This window comes from Peromyscus eremicus, chromosome 5 (genome assembly GCF_949786415.1).
Source record: "Peromyscus eremicus chromosome 5, PerEre_H2_v1, whole genome shotgun sequence".
Taxonomy (NCBI): domain Eukaryota; kingdom Metazoa; phylum Chordata; class Mammalia; order Rodentia; family Cricetidae; genus Peromyscus; species Peromyscus eremicus.
In genome coordinates, this window is record NC_081420.1 from 91,284,602 (window position 1) to 91,307,824 (window position 23,223).

Sequence of the window (23,223 nt, forward strand, 5' to 3'; positions counted from 1 at the left end):
CCTTAGCTGGGGAGTCTTGTGAACCCCAACCCCCTCTCCCATGCTGGAACATTGACTGGCTTGATTTTGTGTAGGCAGTCACAGCTGTGTGAGTTTATGAGCACAGTGGGTCTGTCATGTCCAGAGGATACTGTTTCTCTCAACTTCCCCTCCAACCTCTGTCTCTTAGCTTCTGCCCCCTGTCTATGATGATTCTTGAGCCTTAGGGGGAGGAAGTGGGATGCAGATGTCTCCTTTAGAGCTGAGCACTCTGCAGACACTCATTCTTTGCACTTTGACCAGCCGCCACGGGCAAAGCCAAATTCAAATGGATAATGAGGTTGAAAGGGTAGTAAATGAACTCTTAAAGTACCCTTGGCTTATGTCACTCAAGATGACTCATCAGGTAAAGACTCTTGCCACCAAACCTAGTGACTCATGTTTGATCCCTGGATCCCACGTGGTGGAAGAAGAATTAATTCCTGCAAGCTGTCTTCTGACTTCCATATGTACACAGTGGCATATGCACCCCCAAATAATAAATAAATAAATGTTTAAATTTTTTAATAAAAATGACCTTTTACTTTGATATATCAGCTATTAGCACAGACCCAGTATTACCCTGTCTGTGTTTATCTGTGCAATATGAGGGGATGTGTTTCTAGATAGTAGCAGGTAGCTTAGACATGGGCAGTATGTCGAAACCCACCTCTACTATTGCCTGGCTTATGCTCCTGGGAAAGTTACCTCATGTATAGTGTCCTGGTTGGTTTTTGTCAACTTGACACACACCTAGACATATATAGGAAGAAGGCATCTGAATTGAGAAAATGCCCCCTTAAGACTGGAATGTAGGCAAATCTATAGGGCATGTGCTTAATTAATAATTGAGGTGGGAGGGCCCAGCCCACTGTGGGTGGTGCCACCTCTGGGCAGATGGGTTTGAGTTGTATAGGAAAACATGCTGGGGGAGCCATAGAGAGCGAACTTGCTGCCAGTAAGCAGCATTCCTCCATGGCCTCTGCTTCAGTTCCTGCCTTGAGTTCCTGCCCTGACATCTCTCGGTGATGGACTGTGACCTGAGTTGTAATCTGAAAGAAACCATTTCTTTCCCAAGTTGCTTTAGGTTGAAGTGTTTTATCACAGCAACAGAAGCCCTAACCAGTACACCCAGTCTCTTCCCCTACCAGGCGAGAGGATAACAGTGCTTCCCACGGCAGTATGCCTGGCACCCAGTGATCTCTCAACAAGTGCTGTACTCCTCTCTCTGCCTCCGCGCTGCACTCCTGTGTGGCAGCTGGGAAGGCTGCACTGGGAAGAACCCACCTTGGCTGATGCCAATCCATTTTGTCCAATGTGACTGATTTTTGCCGCTGAGAATGTTTGGGGTGAGAGTTGTTCCAACCCCAGATCTTCCCTGAGCAGCTCCAGGAGTTAAGTGACTTGTCTCTGTGCCCTAGTGTCCTCACCATAAAGTGGAGACAGAGAAGATGCTTACCTTATTGGAATGTCAGGAGAAACCGTGATGGGTAGGTCCTCAGGCCATCATTTCATACAGTGTCCACCTCAGAAACGCCTAGTGTATGTTAATGAAAGCTGTACATTAGGTTTATTTTACAGGGACCAAAGAGATGGCTCAGCATTTAAGAGCATGTACTGCTCTTGCAGAGGACCTGGGTTTGGTTCTTAACACCCAGATCAGGTTGCTCACTACCACCTGTGATTTCAGCTCCAGCTAGACCCTCTGCTGGCCTCCACACATGCACTATCCCCACCCCCACATACATACATATAAATATAAAAATCTTTTTTAAAAGATTCATTATATAAAATAACAATGATATCACAAAGATAAACTAGTGTGATGCCATATGTATTATTGCTCAATTAATATTACTTATTTTTATAAGAGTAGAAATCCTTGTCAGATGGGTCTTTCAAACTCCACTTTGCAGCCCTAACAGTAAGAATCTCTAGAGAAAGTCTGTAGTGCGATTTCAACAAGAGTGAATGAGAGTGGGTATGTGGATGCTTTCAGTGGGGTGTAGCCTGAAGAGGCACCATGGAACACGATCATGATTGTGATGTTTTAGTTTTGAGAGGGAGTAGCAGGACTGCAGAATCAAACCCAGGGCCTCCTAGCTGCAAGGCAGGTGTTCTTCAGCTAAGCTAAAACCCCAACCCTTCAGCTGTGTTCCGAAACAAGCCAGCTCTCTCCCTAGCACTCCTGGGAGTGTTACGTTACTCTTCCTGCCTAGGATGGACTGGAACAAAGACCCTCACACAGAATAGCAAGCGCTGTAGTCTCAGAGCAGCAAAAGCTTGGCGATTTATGACCTTATGCAGTTGGCCGCCACCCAGATAAAGTGCAAGAGTTCTGTGGGAGTGCATGGGACAGTCTTTTATAAGCCTGAACACAAGGCTTTCGTTTAAAACCAAGTCACCAGGGAGGTACAATCTTACATGTCACCTGCCACCTAACGTTTGTCTGTTTCTCAACAAGAACTCCACATGGCTTCATCTCTACATTGCACATCCTTGTCTGTCTTAAAGCTTCTCAAGTGCATGAACTTGACATGTCTTCAGGTCATCAGGCAAGCTTTACTGTTAGTAATTTTCCACTCTAAAATTTCTAGATTGGGTGTTGGGGGCTCTTCTAGCTGATGTTAGCAGGGACTCGGTGTTTGCCTGTCCATCTGTACCTGGACCTAAGATGGCCTGAGGCATTTTGGAAAATGGGTTGTTATGTCTTATTTCTCACTCTCCTGTTTTGCATTCCCAGGTTGAAAGGATTGTGGACAAGAGGAAGAACAAGAAGGGGAAATGGGAATATCTTATCCGTTGGAAAGGCTATGGCAGCACCGAGGACACGTGGGAGCCGGAGCATCACCTCCTGCACTGTGAGGAGTTTATTGATGAGTTCAATGGGCTGCATGTGTCCAAGGACAAGAGGGTGAAGTCAGGGAAGCAGGCTGGAGCCTCTAAGCTCCTTCGTGACACCCGCAGCCCGCCAGTGGAGAGACTCTCCCACAGGCCTCTGGAGCCCGGGAAGAGCAAATCAACTTCCCACAAGCGCAAGCGTATCAACTCTCCTCTGTCCAGGCCCAAGAAGGGGTCTTCAGGAAAGGCCCCTGGGGCTGGAGACAGGGCTGCTAAGACTGTGTCTTATAGGACTACGCCCAGTGGCTTGCAAATCATTCCCCTGAAGAAGACTCAGAACGGCTTGGAGAATGGAGACGCTGGTTCCGAGAAGGACGAATCCCACTTTGGAAATGGGTCCCATCAACCAGATTTGGATTTGAATGACCAGGTTGGAGAGCAGGATGCCAGTGATTGTGATGGGACCCACTCTGCGCTGGTGGAGAACGGAGTTGGTTTGTGGCTTTTCTTTCTCTCGGGGTTGGTTTTGGCTGTGGCCAGCAATTTTGTTGTTGTTGCTTGAAATAGGATCTTAGGTTAGCCCAGGCTAGCCTCAAACTCACTAAGTATTCTAGAATGGCCTTGACCTACCTGTCTCCTGCCTCTACCTCCTGAGTATTGGGATTATAGGCAGGCACTGTTATATCCTGGCTTAGGTAAAGGTGGAACACCTATGCTTTATGCATGTCAGGCAAGCACTTTATCAACCAATCTACTTGTCTAGTTCCTTGGTATGATTTTTCTTTCAACCTAGGGAGACACGTAATGCCTCCTACCTCCTGCCTTTGACTCTTAGCTACTTGTTAATACTGCCTTTGTTTTCCACGTCAGGGCTGTGTAAACTCGACCCCATGCCTATGTTGGTTATTATATACCTTTGCATATGGGAATGCCAGGCCACAGATGTGCGGATGGGGCCTGTGATGGTTACAAAGTGACAGGCCTAACTACCTCCAGGCCTGTCATCCTAGCTACCTGGGAGGCTGAGGCAGGAGGATTGTAAATTTAAGGTCACTCTGGGCTACAGGTTGAGTTCGTGGCCAGCCTGAGCCACTTAGTGAGATCCTGTAATGCCAAGACGGCTAGGGGCATCCAATCCCCCATGCTGTTAATTACAGAAAAAGAAAAAAGAAAGATTCCCTACTACGCTGCAGGACACCCACAGCCATGGTCACCACACCAGATCCACATCCCTGAAGGCAGCTTAAGAATTCTTACACCTCAGGACAAAGGAGTCATCCCCAGAGGACCAGCACCTCCCCTGGATCTCACTCACAGCCTTTGCTTGTGGTCTTATAGTGCCCAGAGAGGGGGCCGCCTGGGGGCTTCCCTCCCTTCCACCCTATTTCCAGGTGGAGTTTGCCATACCAGCATATGATGGGAGATGCCTTCCCCTCTGGGGTCACAGCATAGGTGATGGGCTTCATGTCTGTATTATGTCCTGCTTCAATGTAGTCAGGATGCTGTCACAAAATGCCCGAGACTGGGTCACCATGGAAACTTAATTCTCACAGTTCTAGTAACTGGCAAGTCCAAGACAGAGGGGACAACAGAGTCAGGGCTGATGAGGGATGTTCCTCATAGATGGAACATGATTTCTAGCTGTGTGCTTACTTGGTGGATAGGACAGCATAACTCCTTTCATGTTTCTTTACTTAATTTCTTTATAAAGTCTCTTAGACCAAGCTTGCCTTGGACTCACACTGTCGCCCAGGCTGGCCTGGAGCTTCCTTTACAAAATCACTAATCCCATTCAGGATGGTAGAGTTCTTATGACCTCATCACCTCCTGCAGGTTCTGCCTCTTGATACTGCTACATGGGGAATTAAGTTTCCAGCTATGACTTTCAGGGGAGCGGGGGGATCCCAACACCCAGACCATCATGGGTCCTAAATGTAGTTACAACCCCACCCTGTGCCGGCTCTCTTGCCTGCTCCTTTCTTCTCTGGGAAGCAATGCAGACTGTGTACGGCTCACATCAGATCGTGGGCTTCCTCCCTCCTACAGTCTCCGGAAGCAGAATTAAAGGAGGAGGCCGTGACCTGGGTGACTTCAGCTTCCCATGCTGAGACTTCCTCAGTGGCCAGACTGCTCCTCAGCAGAGACCTTAGTGACCTGTGTCTTTGGACAAGCTGTGTGTTCCCGTTTCATGCCGCCTCCTTTCTCAAACACCTTTATATATCCCCACAGGCAGCATCTTCATCTTTGAGGATCAGAGCCCCAAGCCTCAGGGGCTTCAGAAAATACTTAATGGGCACACAAGAATCCATACCCAATGTGCAGGGTCCTCAGATGTCCCTGATGGAATGAGAGTATGTGTGAACAGGGATGCTGGGACACAGTTGGTGCAGCTGGCTGGGTCATGAGGCAAGTGTGTGTCAGTGATGATGCTGAGGGGTCTGGACCATTCTGAGAACGCTCCTTTGGGGGAGAGCTTGCTGTCTTTGGAGGGACCTGAGCCATCGCTTAGAGGTTCCTCCTGCTCCAGAGAGGAATTTCACCCTAACACGATTTATTTAGGTGTCTGCCCCAGCCTGACTCATGTTTCCGTCTGGGGATCCCCAGTGCTGATGTACTGTGCCTCTAGCATATGGAAGTGCTGTTTGTTTTAAAAATTCATCTCTTGGGGGAGAAGTAGCTTGTGTAAATGAGGCTTGGCATAAACATCCACGTTTGATGTTCCCGTGACAGCTGCCAGCAGTTGCAGAATCCCCTGTCGATGCAGGAAGGGTGGCAACGGGAAGCCTCTTAGCCTCTCAGGGTACAGGCACAGGAGCCTGGGCAGGATCCCAGCAGCTGAGCCACTGACACGCCCCTGCCAGACCTGCCGCTTCCCCAAGAGTAAGGAGGCGCATCAGGGAAGATGGTCTGCTGCCCGCCTGCCAGACAGCAGTGTGTGGCACAGAGGGAGGGTCTCTCCCCCTGTGCTTCTTTCTACAGTGGAGTAGAACCGCTAGCCATTTGCTCTCTGTTGAGCTACCCTGAATGATGACCCGATGGTGCTGATGGGGCCCAGTACTCCTCCATCATCTGGGAAACTAGCATGTCGTACCTCCTGAAGTCTCTGAGTGTTTGCAGCTATTCTGGACCATCCTCCTCCTTGGTCTCTTGTCTTCCCACCTTCCTCAGATAATATGTATTCACATATCCAAGGGCCCCAGCTGGGATGGAGAGGAAGAAGCCGCCCACCTCTATTGTGTTTGTGGCTGTTCCAAACTTTTTGCTTAATTACATCCTTTCGCGTTAGTGCCCACAAGCTCCCATGAGGATAAGGCTGTTGGTCTTATGTTTCATGTGTGTAATATTCCCTGGGTACCAGTGACAAATGTAGGCAGATCCCACAGCATCTGATGTACTGAGTCTTGGATGGAGTCCAGAAGACTAGATCTTAACAGGTGCCTCAGTGACTTCTGTGTTTCAGTCTTCGTACCAGGATGAGAGGGTGATGTCGTTTCCCATTAGGCACTGGAGCTCTTTAATTCAGTTCTCATTCTTGGAGCATCTCTCTTCAGGACCACTGCCCTTCTAGGTGCCAGAGTAGAGAGATGCAATGAGGAATAAGGGGTTCATCCTTCATAACTTACAATCTACTGTCTGCTAAGCTAGTGGCCTCTGGCTGTTAGTTGAGTAAGGTACCTAAAGCTGACTCCATAAACTAAGTCATGTGTAGGACATGGACTGGCTTTACCATATTTACATACAAATCTTCTGTAGTCACTAGTGTGAAAAATACCCCTAGACACAATCATCGCTTAACACTTCTGTTACAACTAGCTTACTATCCAGATCTGTCAAGAACTCAGGAAAGGGGAGGCAGAATTCTTGCCAAAGAGAGCAGTCTGAGATTCATAGACAAGACCCAATACAGGAAGTGTTGTAGTTCTGGGACTTTCCAGAGAAGAGTTAGAAGTGTGCTGAGACCAAACCTGTCTCTATTCATGTTTCTGGCCAGAGGGAAGCTTTGATGTAGGTTGGGCATTGGATATTTCTCTTCTATACCTTCCCTGACCAAAACCCAAGGACCAAGTGGGTTGCAGCACCAGGGGCTCCCCCTCTTTGCCCTGCAGACGGGGTCAGAGGGCTCCTGGCTGTACCCCATGACAGTGCTTTGGGATGGGGTGTTGCTTTTTATATGGCTCTTACTTCCCTTGGTGACAAGTTCTGCTTAGAGAAAAGTAACTTATATAATCTGTTTCCCATTGACTGCTGACTTCCTTATGCTATAGGAACAAACCAAAACCAGGGCTTCAGTGGGTGGCACATTTTGGTTTCACACCACACCTCTTGCTACTGAAGCTTATGATGTGTATGCTGTGGCTCGGTGCCCATCTCTATTCTGATTCTTCTCCTGTAGTGACACATGACTCTGTGGTCCAGGGACCATCTGCCTCAGTATCCCTTCGGGAGCTTGTTAGGATGAGCTCCGCCCCATCCGATGAATGGGGATTGGGGGCAGGTGTGAGTCACTCCTGTCAAACGATGAGTTTTAATAGCTGAGTGTGGAAGGCCGCCCCCGCGGACGTGTGTGGTTGTGAGCGATGGCTCATAGATCCCTCGCTGCTAGATCTGGAGCTGTTCTTCGCATTTTAAACTTGTAAGAGCGTGGTTTTATAAAGGTCTCTTCCTTGCCTGTGCACTTCCGACAAGGATTCTCTCTCTCTCTCTCTCTCTCTCTCTCTCTCCCTCTCTGTCTCTGTCTCTCTTCCTCCCTCCATCCCCCCCTCTACTTCTTAAGAAAGACAGGCTTCAGTTGTGCCGAGAAGCTGTCCACTTAGAGAGCCTCGCTCTCCTGTTATGCCCAGGAGAACTCCTTTGTCTTGACTATCCACAGAGGCTACAGCCTGGTTCTTTTACAGATCCACCTGTGATTTAACCTGTGGGAACATCCCCAGGCAGGTCTCCTCATTCCCTTTGAGCCCCAGAGCAAAGCATAGCTGCTCAGTGCTCTCCAAGTGTTCATGGACCCTCAATTCCCATGCCCACAGTTCTTTAATTTCCACGGATCATTTCCCCCATGTCTTGATGACTGTCTGTCACCCAAATCTTGCATGATTCACTATTCCCAACATCGTTCCTGCCCTGGCATGTCCTCCCCCACAGATGGGCATCATTTGCCATTTTCTCTTCATTGATCTTTTGAAAGGATCCCAGCCTTCTCGTCTAGAATGTTCATTTCAACCTACACGTTCTCCAGTGTGGTTATTGCTTTCCTTTTCTGTGGATCAGAACTGAGATGCACAAAAAAAAATTTCCAAAGCAACTCACACTGAGTATCAGGCGTGGGGAGAACTTGGGACATTTCAAAGGCAGAGCCAGACTTAGCACCCTGGAGGATGGGTCAGATCCTGGTGTGGGCTGGAGCCAGAATATAGACATTTCCAACAAGTTCCAGGTGGTACTGTTGGCCCAGGAACCCCACTTTGGGAACCATCACCACTGACTAATCAGCTATGGGTGGTCAGATGAAAATGTAGATGGCTGTGAAGGCCAGGGGCCCCACTGGAGGCCATCCTTACACTCGGGACCTTCCCTTTTGCCTTTGGGAAACTTTGAAGTGTGAGCTGAGAACTTGGGATGGGAGGTGTAGGATAAGGGGACTGTCTTGAGACTCAGTCTTGCAATTTACAAAGGATGCTCTGTGATCCTCATGGCAGCCCTGAGAGGCGCCTGGTATACCCATATTATTGAAGTGCAGACGGAGGTTATAAGTGCACAGTTTGGGATCAGGACACAGACCCAGGCAATGTGACCCCAGAGCTGACCTCTGAAGTACTCCTCACCCGACATCAGGGCAGTGGAAAGCATTTTGTAAACCCTGGTTAACCACAAACATGCTCTGACCAAGGTTGGAGGTGGGATCTATTTCTCTGAGTCACATTTGCAAACCTTGAAAAAGTGATCAGTTTCATTAAAAAAAAAAATACAACTTAATGACAGTTCTTAGTGCGCTTGCCTGGCGTGCATGAAGTCTGGAGTTAGAGCCTCAGCAAATGTGGTGGTGTGTGCCTGTAATTGTAACGCTCTGAAGGTGGAGGCTGGTGGGTCAGAAATTCAAGATCATCCTTGGCAACCTAACAAACCTGAGATACATGAGTCTCTCTGTCCCTCCCTCCCTCCCTGCCTCCCTTTGTCCCCCTTTCCTCCCTCCCTCCTTCTGTCCCTCCCTCCCTCCCTCCCTCCCTCCCCCCCTCTCCCTCTCTCTCTCTCTCTCTCTCTCTCTCTCTCTCTCTCTCTCTCTCTCTCTCTGTCTCTCTCACACACACACACAAAAAAAAAACCTAAAATAAATACAACATAAGAAGACTGAACTCACTCTTAGAAAGCACTGAGAAGAATCCAGCAGGAGCACAAGGACAATACAGTTGTGTATTCTGTATTTCTAGAATGAATAATTTAAGTGAGGATTCTAGAGTGGGCTGCCCCTCACTCATGCAGACTTTGCAGAGAATTGGAGAAGAGAACACACTCTAGGCTTCTCTGATGAGTCTCAGACAGTGTGGATTTCCAAACTAGACAGGGAGACGAGAAGGGAAAATTGTAAGTTGGTCTCACTTGGAGCACAGTAGTCAGCATCCTGAATAACCCTTGTGGCTTCTCTCAGTTCCTTCAATACTTCCTCAAAACTGTTCTAGACACTTCTCTTTGTTCTGATCTTGAACCCCAGTGCTCTCAGCCACTGTTGCTTCCCAGAGCGTTGGGCTTGTCCTGAGAGAGGCACAAGGGCATCTGATGCAGGATGGCTCTGAGCGTCTTGAGTCCTCAACTTCCCTGTGAAACCTGGACCACAGCTGCTCTTTTTACATTTGTCCAGTACCAGCTACCCATGTGAAACCAGCCTTGACCAATGCTTTTGGTGTTCAGAGGTGGGGAATTTTCAATCCTAGTACCACGAAAACCTTAGGGGTTTATGCTTTATCCTTCAGTGTGTGGCAAGTAGCTGGTGCTAATGGATGAATTTAAGCCCTTTATGTGGTGAAGCTAAATCCTGGTCCAAGTTGGCCACTACTCCCCACAGAGGATGCCAGGCTGAGATAGAAAAAAATATAAAGCTCCAACTAGGAGCAACCTAACCACGGCAAGCCCAGGAGGGAACTTGACTTTCTTTAGTCAGGTCATGACCTAGATTATCTATCTATCTATCTATCTATCTATCTATCTATCCATCTATCGTGCGTGTGTACTTGGGTGTGCCATGACATACTTCTGGAGGTCAGAGGACAACTTCAGGAGGGCCTTGGTTCTTTGCTTCCATAATGTGAGTCCTGAGGATTGAACTCAGGCCATAGGCTTGGCAGCACAGTAAGCACCTTTACCTTCTGAGCCGTCTCACTGGCCTGTGTTTCTGTTTTTTTTTTTTTTTTAAATAATCTTTTACTGTACTTTTAGAGTAATGATAATTCCAAGTGAGGGAAGAAATGAATGTTCCAATGTGGCACAGTTAAGTCCTTGAAGTGTGGTTTTTTCTTTCTTTCCTTTTTTCCTCCTTTTTTTTAAAGTTACAAAAATAATGCATGTATGTTATAAAACATTCCAAGTCCATATCTCCCTCTTATTTCCCTCAAATTGTATTTAGAGGTAGTTGCTATTAATGTTCTTTTATGTTTGTTTCTGGACTATTCTCTAGGTTTATTATTCATTATTTTATGTGGTTTATTACACACACACATATGTAATAGTTACTAAGTAGCTACTCAGATGTTGGTTGACTGAATCATGAAAATAAATAATAACATTTTTTAGTTATCACCTATAGATTGGTAGTCCATGAATTGTATCTATCATCATCCATCCACCATCCATCCACTTTCTATCTAGCTAGAATCTGCCAATCTATATTTCTCTCTTTCATTACTTTTCATCTACCTATCATCTATGTATCTGTCTATATACCATCTATCCTCCCTCCCTCCCTTCTTTCTTTCCTTCCTGGCTATTATCTACTTACCATCTGTTGTAGTTACCTTCAGCTGCCAGCTAGACACAAACCTAGAATCATCTGAGAAGAGGGAACCCAAACTGAAGTATTGCCTAGATCAGATGAGTCCCTAGCTATGTCTGTGGGGGCATTTTCTTAATCGCTAATTGATGTAGGCCCAGCCCACTGTGGGTAGTACCATTCCTTGGTAGGTGGGCCTGGACTGTATAGGAAAGTTAGTTTAGGAACCAAGCCAGTAAGTGGCAGTCCTCCATGGTTTCTGCTTCAGTTCCTATCTCCAGGTTCTTCCTTGAATTCCTGTCCTGACTTCCTTTGATGATTGACTCTGACTTGTAAGCCAAATAAACCCTTTCTTCCCAAGTTGTTGTTGGTCAGCATTTTATCACAGCAACTAGGAAGCAAACCAGGACTCCTTCCCTCCCTCCCTCCATCTGTCCGTTCATCCATCCATCCATCCATCTCCTCCTCCTCCTCCTCCTCCTCCTCATCATCATCATCATCATCATCTTCAAGGCCTTCCTGAGGTGACATCTGAATAGTGACTGGAGGTGGCATTTATACCTTGTTCTATCACACACTGTCTCCTAAACATTGAGCCAGTCCTGTCTGCCTTTATGGGAAAGGACATGTCGATCTACTCTCTTCCTTTTAGTCACGGAGGGTTTTTACAGTATGCAGGGACTTAGCTGACCCTGTCTTGGTGACACTCATGCTGCTGCAGAGGTACACACAATTGCCAACCCTGGCCACTGCCGTTCTCTATAATGCTCTTCCAATCTTGGTTGTTAATTTTAGTTTGTTAGACCGAGAGTGTGTTTTTCATGCTCCCATGTCTCTGGCCCCAGGAGCTGTCCAGGCACGGGCATACGCCAGCACACGGAATGCTGGGCAGTCAGCCATCCACTTGTGGCCTCAGATAGATTGCCTTGCTTCTCTGGGCCCACTGATGAAATGAAGTCATGCTTCATAAGTTGGGGCAAAAAATTAATTGGATTAATTTATAGAAAACTGTTAGAATATCACCTGCCATGAGATAGATGTTTGATGACGGCTTTTTTTTCAATGTCCTATTTTTTTTTCTAATTTGATCTTTACGTTTTCCTCTGTTTTAGAATTATTTTATATATTGTGTATACTAACTCATTAATGCATGTATTAAGCTAATAAATATATACTAAGTGCTTACTACCTAACAGGTTAGACATATAATGGTGGTACCTTCCTCCTTAAAGGGAACATGTGGAGGAAACCATGGGAATTGTGAGAAGGAACATCAAACCCAGCTTAGCGGACGAAACTTCTTGGAGGAGGTTATAGGAGATGCTTGAATGAGCAAGGGCGAAGGCCAGGGTGGCTGGAATCCTGACAGTGTGATGAGGGCTCAGACTGAGAGACAGGGTGCGGTCGAATGAGAGAGTCTCTGCAGTCAGCACTGGCTTAAGAACCGTATGTTTAGACCTACCCGTCTTTGTGCTCTGCATGTGTGGTCCGTCCATGCTTCCTCTGAACTAGTCCTCTTTTACATAGCACCTGCCACTCATCCTGCATGTCTCCCTCAGGGAGGGACTCCCGTGGGAACCTTCCCTGACTGCCAGTCCATTCAGTTCTCATTCATCTGTGCACAGAAACCTCAGTTTCTTCATCAACGACATGTACCTCATTTTGTGATGCCCATAGCTTGATTACTTGTGTGTTAATTACTTTTATGCCAGTGAGCCCAAATGCATGAGAACAGCACATTAATGCAGGAAGGATGTATTCTTGGCTCATGATTTCAGAGAGTTCAGTCTGTGGATGAGTGGCCCTATATGCTTAGGCAGAAACATCATCCTTGCCACAGGAGCATGGGGGCAGAGAGGGAGTCTGCACCTTGTGATGGACTGGAAGCTGCAAACGTAAGGAAGGGACTGAGGGACCAGGTGTAACCTTGAAAGATAGGCCCTCAGTGACCCACTTCTTTCAATTAGTCTTCACTTCCTAAAGTTTCAGGAACCTCCCCGCATAGTGGCACCAGCTTGGCACCGCTCAACATAGGAGACTGTTGGGGAAATTTCATAGTCAAACCAAAACTGTTTGTGGGATTGTGTAATCACCTCCATTAGGTCAGAGTGGTCTACCATTTGGCTTATGGTTGGATCTTCACCACCTAGCAGTGCTCCTCACTTAGCAGGTGTTTAAGAAACACCACAGACACTGAATGGGACCGGGAAGGAGCTAGCGGATGAAAGAAACTCTGAAGTCCTCCTGCTCAACATGTGGGTCTGGGGGTCCTGTCTCTACAGTAAGCCATGCTAGCATCTGTCAAAACTTTCCTGCCCTTGTCCCCACATCCTCCTCTATCCTTGAGTGTCCTGCATGCTCATGTGGTACTTCCTGTCTATGGTATCATGTCACAGAGAGCTGATGTTTTGTCGTGAGTCTTATGGCAACTAAAAGTTCCCTTTCCTTTGTCTACAGGTGTTTATGCCGTCTTCCACACCCACCTTCCTCCCCCATAGTCACACAGTCACAGCTGACTTTTCAGGAAGCGTCAGGCTCCCTCCCCACAGAGGGGATGGTGTGAATTCCCAGCAGAGTGAATTTCTTTTGTGTTGCGATCTCCAATGTTCTATAGCCCTTTGCTTTAGAAGAAATAAAAGCCTAAACCATAGTTTATGACTTGTCTTGATGGTAATGTATAATGGGAGATCAGTGGACTCCTAAATCAGAAGTCCCAGGTGCGGAAGAGTCTGCAACTTCTATAAAATGGCTAGAAACTTCGGAGACAGCATGAGCGAGAAGCTGGGAAAGTCAAGTCAGAGATTGGAACACAGGGACCGTAAGATGGGAAATAGGCTGTTTCCCTTAGTCAACCATTCTTCCTCCTTATTGTCCTCCTCCTCCTGCTCCTCCTCCTTCCCCCTCCTCTTCTTCTTTTGAGACATAGTCTAATGTATCCCAGTTGGGCCTCGGACTTACTATGTATTTGAAGATGACCTTGAATTCCTGATCCTCCTGCCTCCACTTCCCAAGTGGTGAAATAATAGATGTACTGTATCATACCTTTTTTATGTAGAGCCAGGGAGTCAAGCCCAAGGCTTTGAGCATGCTATATGAATACTCTACTCACTGGGCCATATTCCCAGCCTATAGGCAATGCTTCTGAGCTAAAAATCCTGTCTAGGAAAATGAAGAGATGGGACCTGGCATCCCATCAGTACCTGCTCTGCTTCTTGCCCTACCCTAAATGCCCTGTTAACATAGACTATTAACTTCACTCTGTTAATGTCACTGAGCATGGAGGAATCAAAAACCCTACTTGTGTATAGTGGGCGTCTGTCACTTTTATGACGTCCCTATAGAAAATCAGTCTTGCACACACACCCTCCTGCCACCTTGGTGACAATGTCATTGCGCTTGGGGTCCTGTCTACAAGTTTGCTCTCTGTTCTTCTGTCCTATAGAGCACTGGTAGTTTGCTTCACCATGAGCCTTGTTTATTCTTTCCTTATTCTTATTCTGTGCACAGACAGGGAGAGGTCTGAGCTGAGCTCTTAGAGTTAAAGTAATGTCCCTGCTGCTGGCCTAGCTTCCACCAGAGATGTCTTGTGTACCCTGGAGATGGTAGGAGAGAAACCGCTAGTCCTGTTGTTCATGGAGCACTGGTGTGCAATGTGTAGAGTGCACCCGTTCAGCTTGAGTTCACCCATGCAACTGGAGTGTCCCCATGCAGCTGGAGTGCACCCATGCAGCTGCAGTGCACCCATGCAGCTAGAGTGCACTTATGCAACTGGAGTGTACCCATGCATCTGGAGTCCACCTGTGCAGCTGGAGTCCTCCCATGCAGCTGGAAGCCTCTGGGTAGGGGGGTTGTAGGAGTGACTTCTAAGTGAACATGGTGGCACACCTGAGCTCTGAAGGTTTCCCAGAGCTCTGATAGGAAAGACGAGAGGGAAGATGGCACTGGATGGTGGAAATGATGTTTTACTAAGATTTGTAGAAAGTGAGTAACATGGACTTCAAACATCATCAATAAATTCCACTTAATCTTTCTTCCTCGGGAATTCTTTAAGTGACTGCTCTGGGCCAAGCACTGTGTAGCTGGTTGCTGTGTGACTCCTGCTGAGACTATGGTGATAGATGAGGCAAGGGTTTCCAAGTTCAGGGATGAAAGTGAACAATAAAGAAACAGCAAGTGGGGGGGGGCAGTCTCCAGGTCCAGATAGTCAGTGCTACTGAACCCAGCCTGAGAGCCCAGCAGATGTACAGCCAGTACCCATCGTTCTCCCTGTTTACAACACAGGGAGACTGAGGCCAATGCACATGGACACAGAAGGCTTTCCTGGCCAAGAGGATACCTGAAGCAATGTCTGAGGGTCAGGGAAATGCATCTGGTCTGAGAACCTCTAATAGTCCTGAGAGTTAGGCCGCTTAAGGGGCAGGAGTGGAAGGCGAAGCTAGAGAGCAGCCTGTGGGTTGTTTTTGATAGAGCAGCAGGGCAGGGGAATCCAGTGGGCTTCAAGGGGTCGTCATAAACGTTGAACACTTTAGGGACCATTTTACCATGGGCCCAGCTTCGGGTACAGCGATGCTTATGGGGTTTGATACGGGAGACATGATTTGACCTGGAGATGCAGCTCCTTCGCAGAGGGGAGGGGAGGAGCTGGAGCTGGAAAAAGCCTCTAGTGGCCTCACCCACCACACCGCACTATGGTATCAGGCTTTTTAATCCGGCTGTTTGCATTTTCAATTCATGCTTTGCTGGCTGGTTAAGGTGTTTAGACATCTGACAGTAAACATTGCACAATGTGTATAATCATCACTCCTGGCAGCTCTAAATGATCTTGAGCCTCAACTTCCTCAAAACCCACTGCAGATTTCTGCAGGCCTCGTTCCAGTGTGTCAGGTGATGGCTGGGGCTAGGAGAGGTTTTTAATATACCTGTGGATTTGAGGTCTGTTGTTCTTCAGCCCCTGAGATCAGAGAGTCTGTACATGGGAACCGTTAGGAGCAGGGAAGCTGGAGCTGTGGTGAACAGCAGTGAGATCAGGGTACAAGTACAGGGCTGTGGGCGCACGCAGAGCTCTCCAGCTCTACATCGGAACTCCCATGGTATGGTGGGTGGAGCCATCAGAGGTATTTTCCATCTCCATCTCCTCCCTTCCCCTCCCTTCTACTCCCTTCCCCTCCTCTCCTCTGCCTTCTGCAATGACCTGATGGCCCCTAATGAAGAAACTGCTAAGCCTGCTTTGTGTCGTGATGTGTTTTCAGAACAAGATTTGGACCCTCTGACTTCACTCCATTGCCCTTCTTTTCACAGCACCTCAGCACAGCCCACTGCACACAGCAGGTCTCCTGAGGGTCAGCCAGAGACCTGGAAGTACTCTCCCCTGTAACTGGCACTTGATTTTTACTAAGAACTGAAGCTGAAAAAATCTCTGGCCACCTCCATCTCCAAGGTGGTGGCCTTGGTTGGCTGTGGTCCCACATGGGTCTCTTGCTTTTCCCACTGTCCCCTCTCCATTCCACACTGCCCCAGTTCATCATCAGAGATGCTCAGGTTGTAGCTCCCCTTGGTGTGGTGCTGTCTCCTCTCTCTGAACTGCTTCGGTTTCCTGAGGTGACGACGGAGGAGGAGCGATAGGAAGGAACAAGACTGGTGCTGGTATCTTTATATGTGACCACAGGAGACATATTACAAGTAGTTGCAGTCTCTCACTCATGCTCTTGTGGTCTCTGTTTCCTTGATATGAGTGCGTATGCCTGTAGGGACCAGAGGTTGACACCAGGGATTAGACAAGGCCTCTCACTGAACGTGGAACTCACCAACTCAGCTAGACTCGCTGGCCACCAGGCTCCAGGGACCCTCCTGTCTCTGCAGCCCCAGTGCTGGGATAGCAGGCATGTACCACCATGTCCAACTTTTTAAGTGGGTGCTGCGGATCTGAACTCAGGTCCTCATGCATGCTAGGCAAGCACTTTTTTTTTTTTTTTTTTTTTGGTTTTTCGAGACAGAGTTTCTCTGTGTAGCTTTGCACCTTTCCTAGAACTCACTTTGTAGCCCAGGCTGGCCTCGAACTCACAGAGATCTGCCTGGCTCTGCCTCCCGAGTGCTGGGATTAAAGGCGTGTGCCACCACCATCTCGCGCTAGGCAAGCACTTTACCAGTTAGCCATCTCCTTGAAATCTCTCTCTCTCTCTCTCTCTCTCTCTCTCTCTCTCTCTCTCTCTCTCTCTCTCTCTCTCTCTCTCTCTCTCTCTCCTCTCCCTCAAGAGATAGGCGCTTCCGAGGCCCTCCATTGAACTCCAGCATTGGTTTATTTACCAGACAAATATCTGTGCCCTTCTCTGTTCTTGGCTCTGCTGGTTCTGAAAACATGGGTCAACCATGATAGCTCTTGTATTTAGGACATCACCTGGGGGACAAGTGGGCAGTCAGACCTTCAAAATAGCTATGTCAAGATATGGTCGGTGTGTTTGACCATTATCCCTGGGTGTTACTCTTGCTCTGTCCAGTGGAGTCTCTACCAGACACAGGTGTCTTCAGTTTAGTTTCAATTAATTAGAATTAGAGAATTTAAGGGTTTCTTTTTTCTTCAGTGAACTGCTGGCCAGCAGCTGCCTATTATGTTGATCAGCTTGGGTGGTTCCATCATTGCAGGGTGCCCTGTTGGACAGAGCCGACTCCGGCTGCAGTCTCCAGAGGGCAGTTTCTCATCTGCCCCTGTCTATCAGTGCACCCCGGGTGCCGAACGGACTGTCGGTTCTTACTGTGTGTGCGCTGAATAGACAGAGGACAATGTAACACAAGCTGTAGAGCAGGGTGGATAAACTGCTGGGAGAAGAAGATGTCACGGGGGACCCCATAAAGACAAGAGCGCTAACAAGGGCAGGAGGGAGGCAGGCATTACATCTGGGGGATTTCTGGCTTCATTCTATATGGCAATGACTGAAGCCCCACAATGTACTACTACCATCTTCATGAGGGAAGGAAGATGTAGCATCCATACCACACCTTGTTGTCTCTTCAGATATCTAGGAGGGGTGAGATCTCACTTGGCTTGTGGGAGGCAGAGAGCCAGGTGTAGCTTAAGTAGAAGTGAGTGATCAGGGTGAGAAATCTACCTGATGGTGGAAAACACATTTCCATTTCGACATTTGGAAATGAGCCTCGTGTTTCATGAGACTGGGCTTTGTGATCAGTGAGGGAGGCAGATGCGGTATGTAGCCATCAGGAATAATGTTGCTTTATGAATTTGGCCCGTGGTGGTATTTTGGGAATTGCTTGAGTTGGTTTTCTGGACTTGCTGGCTTGCTCAGTTGTGAATGTGGTGAACACTGTTGAACATGTGGTGTCTTCTGGGCCCTACACTCAGCGCTGCAGTCAAAGCTGAATAAATCTCTGGTTGTCCCCCAAAGATCCCACAGTGGAGAGGAGTAACAGCATGATAGAACATATGGAACAAAGCCTGAGCAATTGGGCAGAAGAGTGGTATATCCCTTGGAGCCCACCCCAGCAGGAAAATTCAGGACAGGTTTCAAAGCCTACTTGAATCTGTCTTCCATTCAGCTTGGATCTTGATGCTTGACACCTTGCAGTGGTCTAGCCTTGGTGTGATAGCTAGTTTTGCCAGCTTGACACAACCTATAATTACCTGTGAAGAGGGCTTCAGTGAGGGATTGTCTACACTGGCCAGTTGGTGTGTCTGTTGGTGATTGTCTTAATTAACTTAATTAACTCTGATATGGAAAGACCCAGCCCACTGTGGGTAGCACCATTCCCTAGTCAGGCAGTTCTGAACCGTATAAGGGTAGAGAAATCTAGTTCAGCACAGGAAGCAAGTGAGCACACATGCATTTACATCTCTCTGCTTGTGATTGTGAATGTGGTGTGACTGGCTCTTTGAAGTTCCTGCCTTGACTTCCTTACAGTGATGGACTGGAAGCTGGAATTGTAATATGACATACACTTTCTCCATATGGTTGCTTTTTGTCTGAGTATTTTATCACATTAGCAGAAACGAAACTGGGATGCTTGGCTGTTGCTTTCTCTTTTATAAATTGAAGGTGAAAACAGTATCTTCCAGGGTTGCAGTGAGGCTTGAATGGGGCCAGTTATATAGATCACATGGTAAATACTCATAATCTCAGGAGTATTCCATTGTAGTGAAAAGCTGAGCAAAGACACAAAATGACATGAATCTCTGTTTTGGATTATCCTGGAGTGAGAATAAATTGCTCCTGGTCCAGCTACCATAACCATCAAAGTACTGTCATAGAACCTACGAGTGTCTGTGTTGGCAATGGGGCTGGCATTGCCCATTCATCCATTTCTTGGAAGTAGAACCTCTCAGTGATGTTTAAACTTGTCCTTCCTCCCTGTCCAGAGGGATGCTGGTACTCCCCTGTACCTGGAACTTGGCAGGCTCTTGGTCGAACACTTGAGCCCAGTTCCTGAGCCTTACCATATTCCTGAGAATTGATGTTGCATGTAAGAAGCTCTCTGTGGTTCATTCCTAGCTTGTTATGTCCTCTTCCCCTGCCAATGCCCTCAACCCATTATCTTCTACCCTCCCTGACAATTTGTCCCTAGACCTAGGGGAGATGTCCCCTTGTCTGTCATATGGCAAGTTTCCATGTGTTTTTGTGAGTGTTACCTGCACACTGACAGCATGGCCTGGCTTCTTTTAGCATTCTCCATCCATTGAGCATCACAGCTTCCCTGTTAGGAGCTGAGCTGAGGTTCCTTTTTGTGTCTTTCCTAGTTTTTCCTTGGATAATGGTCAATAGACAACTCCGTTGTTCTTTTGTCCCATCTGATGATCTCTGACTTAATATGAGTTAATCTATTCATAGATTTGTGTAATTATTTCTATATTGAGTTGTTTTTCTTATTTTATTTTTCACTTAATTTTGAAATAATTTTATATGCTCTTTCTCCCACTCTTATCCCCTGATGAATGATTTTTATTGCACAGATACATTTTCCACTGTAATTCCTACTTTGGGGCTGATTTGGAAAGTAGCTATGAATTGTATTTAGTGTACGTACTTCACTACAACCTTTTCTCCACTATGACTTAGTATAGCAAGGCACCTCTGTTTATCTTTAAGTTGTCATTGAACTTACCCTTCCCATATTTTTGTTATTGCTTTGTATACTCAATGTTGTTAAACACCAACTTTTATAGCCAATAATTACATTTAATGGAAACATTTTGTCCTGTTTTCTTTTATTCCAATGTCTTCTTCTCAACTGACCTTTTGATCTTTCTGAAGCCTTCCTGAATATTTCTTATAGAGTCTATGTTAGACAATGTCTCTTAGTGTGGGGGATATCTGAAAATGCTCATGTACTTGGTACTTTAAGTGCTATTTTAGGTGGGTATAAAATTCCAGATTGGTGTTTAGTCCTAGCATTTTGATAATAGCAGATCATTTCCTTCAACCCTCTGTTATTGTTGCTATTAGTTTATTAGTCCACTTTGACAATGTTATTTTTAATAAGCTATATTTTAGGAACGTTTCTTTACCTATTACATTCTTTAGTTTCTCACTCTTGTTTGTTTATTTTTCTTGACATTCAGAGTGCTTTGTCAAAGTAAGATATCTTTCTAGAAAATGGGACTCTTAGGACTATTCCTTTCTTAGAGTCATTCCTTGTATAAAGTTTTAATTTGTTCTTATATATAGGATAGTTATGTTTAAAAAACACATATAACTCTATTTTGAGGTGATTTCAAACTTGAGAAAATATTAAGTCCCTTTTCAGATTCACCATTTTTGGTATTTTGACATGGTTACTTTCCTTCTGTGCACATGCGTACATTCATATGTATCTTCTGTGTACCATCCTCTGTCATTCATCCCCATGTTCACTTACAGACTCTTAGTATTTTGTGCTGAGGATTAGTTTGATGTTCACATTGTGCCAAATTTGAAGTTCCTTCAAATATCCTCTTATGACCTTTTGACGTGTCTGGTTATTTAATTATTTGACTTTTTAGTACTTCTTTCCTTGCTGATATGGTAAGATTTTTCTAGCCCATTTATATTTATATATCTCATCTGGCCAACCCTCCGAAACAGCCCTTTCTCCAGACACCCTGGATATATCTTAGTGGGAATTATTACTTAGGAACCATCATGTCAGACCTAGCTAGGCATGCTCACTGATGTGTTTTGATTTCATTTGCTTTAAGCCCTTGCAGCTGCCAGAGTTAGGAAGAACATGTAATCTTTTTAAACTTAAACTTAAAAAATATGTATTTATTTGTTTTATGTGTGTGGGTGCTTTGACTGCATGTATGTGTACACCACACGCCTGCCTGGTAACCCTCAGAGGTCAGAAGAGGACATCAGATTTCCAGACACTGAAGTTATGGACAGTTGTACACTGTCATGTGGATGCTGGCAACTGAACCCCGGGTCCTCTGCAAACACAAGTGCTCTTAAGCGTTATCTTTCCAGCCCTCGAGTGCATATCATTTTAAAAGTTGCTTTGTGCAGAGTCCTCCAGTTCCATGCTCACTTAGTCGTGTTCTTCCTTGTCTGCCCCCATTCCATAGGGGCCTGCCCCTACTTCTGTTCCTGTACAACATCATGTGTTGTCTTTTTCTCAGCCTGCCCTCTTCATTCAGTAACTGTAAGCGGTGATCCATCTTGATCACTATGCCAAGGAAACCCACAAAGATGTACTGAAGGGGGTGGAGTCGTTGTTGGGTCCAAACCCCATTTCTGTTTGTGCTCTCATTCCTCCTTCAAGGAGTGTGATTCATTTGAAATACCACGCAGCTCACTTCCTTCTGTTTGCACTTAGTTTATTCATCTTATTATCGGTAGATTTCATTTTGTATCCTAATGTGCTTTAGCATGCATCCAAAAGTTAAACAGAAGGACTCAGAGCAGTACCACTCCTTACCATCCCTTTTTGCTGCCAACTGCACGTGGGTCGCCGGTACTTTTGTTCTCTGGTTTATACTTCCCTTGTTTCCTTTTGCAGAAATGAGCAAATTTATTTATTTGTTTGTTAATTTATTTATTATTTATTTATTTATTGTTTTTAGTTATGACTTTATTTTTGAGATTTTCATACAGGTATATAATGAAATATGATTATATCTACCCCTCCATTTCTAACTCCCCTCATATTCCTCCTCCACCATGTGCCTCTCCGAATTTCATGTTTTCTTCTTTTCTTTTGCTAACTCACCGAGTCAAGTTAGTGCTGCTCAGATGTACATGGGTGAGGGGCCATCTATTAGAGCGTGAAAAACCTACCAGTGGGAACTCCCTCGTAAAAGAACGACTCTCCCGCCCCAGCCACCATCAATTGCTGGTCGCTCCCCAGCAGGGGGTGTGATGAACTTACCTGTGTTTTTTTCATCTTTCTCATACTAAAGGTGACTTTTGAGACTTTTCTTTGTTCAGTTGAAATGTTATTTTTTTAGTCACTCTCTATGTTTATACAGACTATACTCTTCTTTCTTATAGCTGCTGTATGGTATTTCACCATGTAGTTGTGCTTTATTTAGCATCTCCCACTGTGGATATCAGAGAGAGGGAGAGGGAGGGAGGGAGGGAGGGAGAGACAGAGAGAGAGACAGAGAGACAGAGAGAGACAGAGAGCTTCTCTTTTACAGCTGTATGATGTTATGATATTCCATCATGTGAATGCCCTTCTCTTTATTCCACTCACACATGTATCACTTAGGTAGTTTTTATAATGTCCAAGAATAGATACTGTCTAAAGAACACCCTTACACGTGTATATTTTGTACTGTTGAAGGTACAGTTCCAAGTCAAATTTCTAGAAGTAGAACTGAGAGTGGGTACAGAACCAGCTTTGTCAGAGAGCACAAAATTCCCTTTCATGATGATGAGTCCTCTTTTACTTCCCTGCTACAGTGAAGAGAAATCCCAACTCCCATCATTCTCTGCGGCAGAGTATACCATCCATATGGTGAGCTTTCACCAAGCTAAGGGGGACAAAGTGAATGATATTTGAATGCAGTTTTAATTTTCACATCTCATTTTATGAATTTCAATTTGTATTATTCTTTGGGGTGAAGTTGAAGTCTTCTCTTACTTAAAAGCTGCTCTGGTGTAATATTTGTAGATTGTGTGTGTTTTGTTCATTTTGTTCCAGAGGCTGTTTTATTTTCTTTATCCTCGGTGTTTCAAAGCTCTTTACAACTTGGAGGTATTAATCCTTTATCTGGGATACACAAATATTTGACACTTGCTTTTTAATTAGCTCATTATTCTGCTTATTGCACTCGTCCTTGTTTCTTCCGCTTTTGTCTGAAGTTTTCTAAATTATCTCAAATGTGTATTTTTCTTGTATATATCACTCAGAGCCTTTGAAATATTACTCTCTTAAAGTCCTTGTCAGATTGTCTCGTGATAATG

The 23,223-nt window shown here is 45.9% G+C and overlaps 1 protein-coding gene across 1 annotated transcript in view; it reads left to right on the forward strand.

Moving 5' to 3' along the window:
* The first annotated feature begins 373 nt into the window (after nt 1–373).
* The window catches only part of Cdyl2 (chromodomain Y like 2), a 62,163-nt gene continuing 39,313 nt past the window's right edge, over nt 374–23,223 (forward strand). Inside the window, exons 1-2 of the mRNA XM_059263054.1 lie at nt 374–385; nt 2,762–3,353. Coding sequence (XP_059119037.1) covers nt 374–385; nt 2,762–3,353 — 604 coding nt within the window. The remainder of the gene's footprint in view (nt 386–2,761; nt 3,354–23,223) is intronic.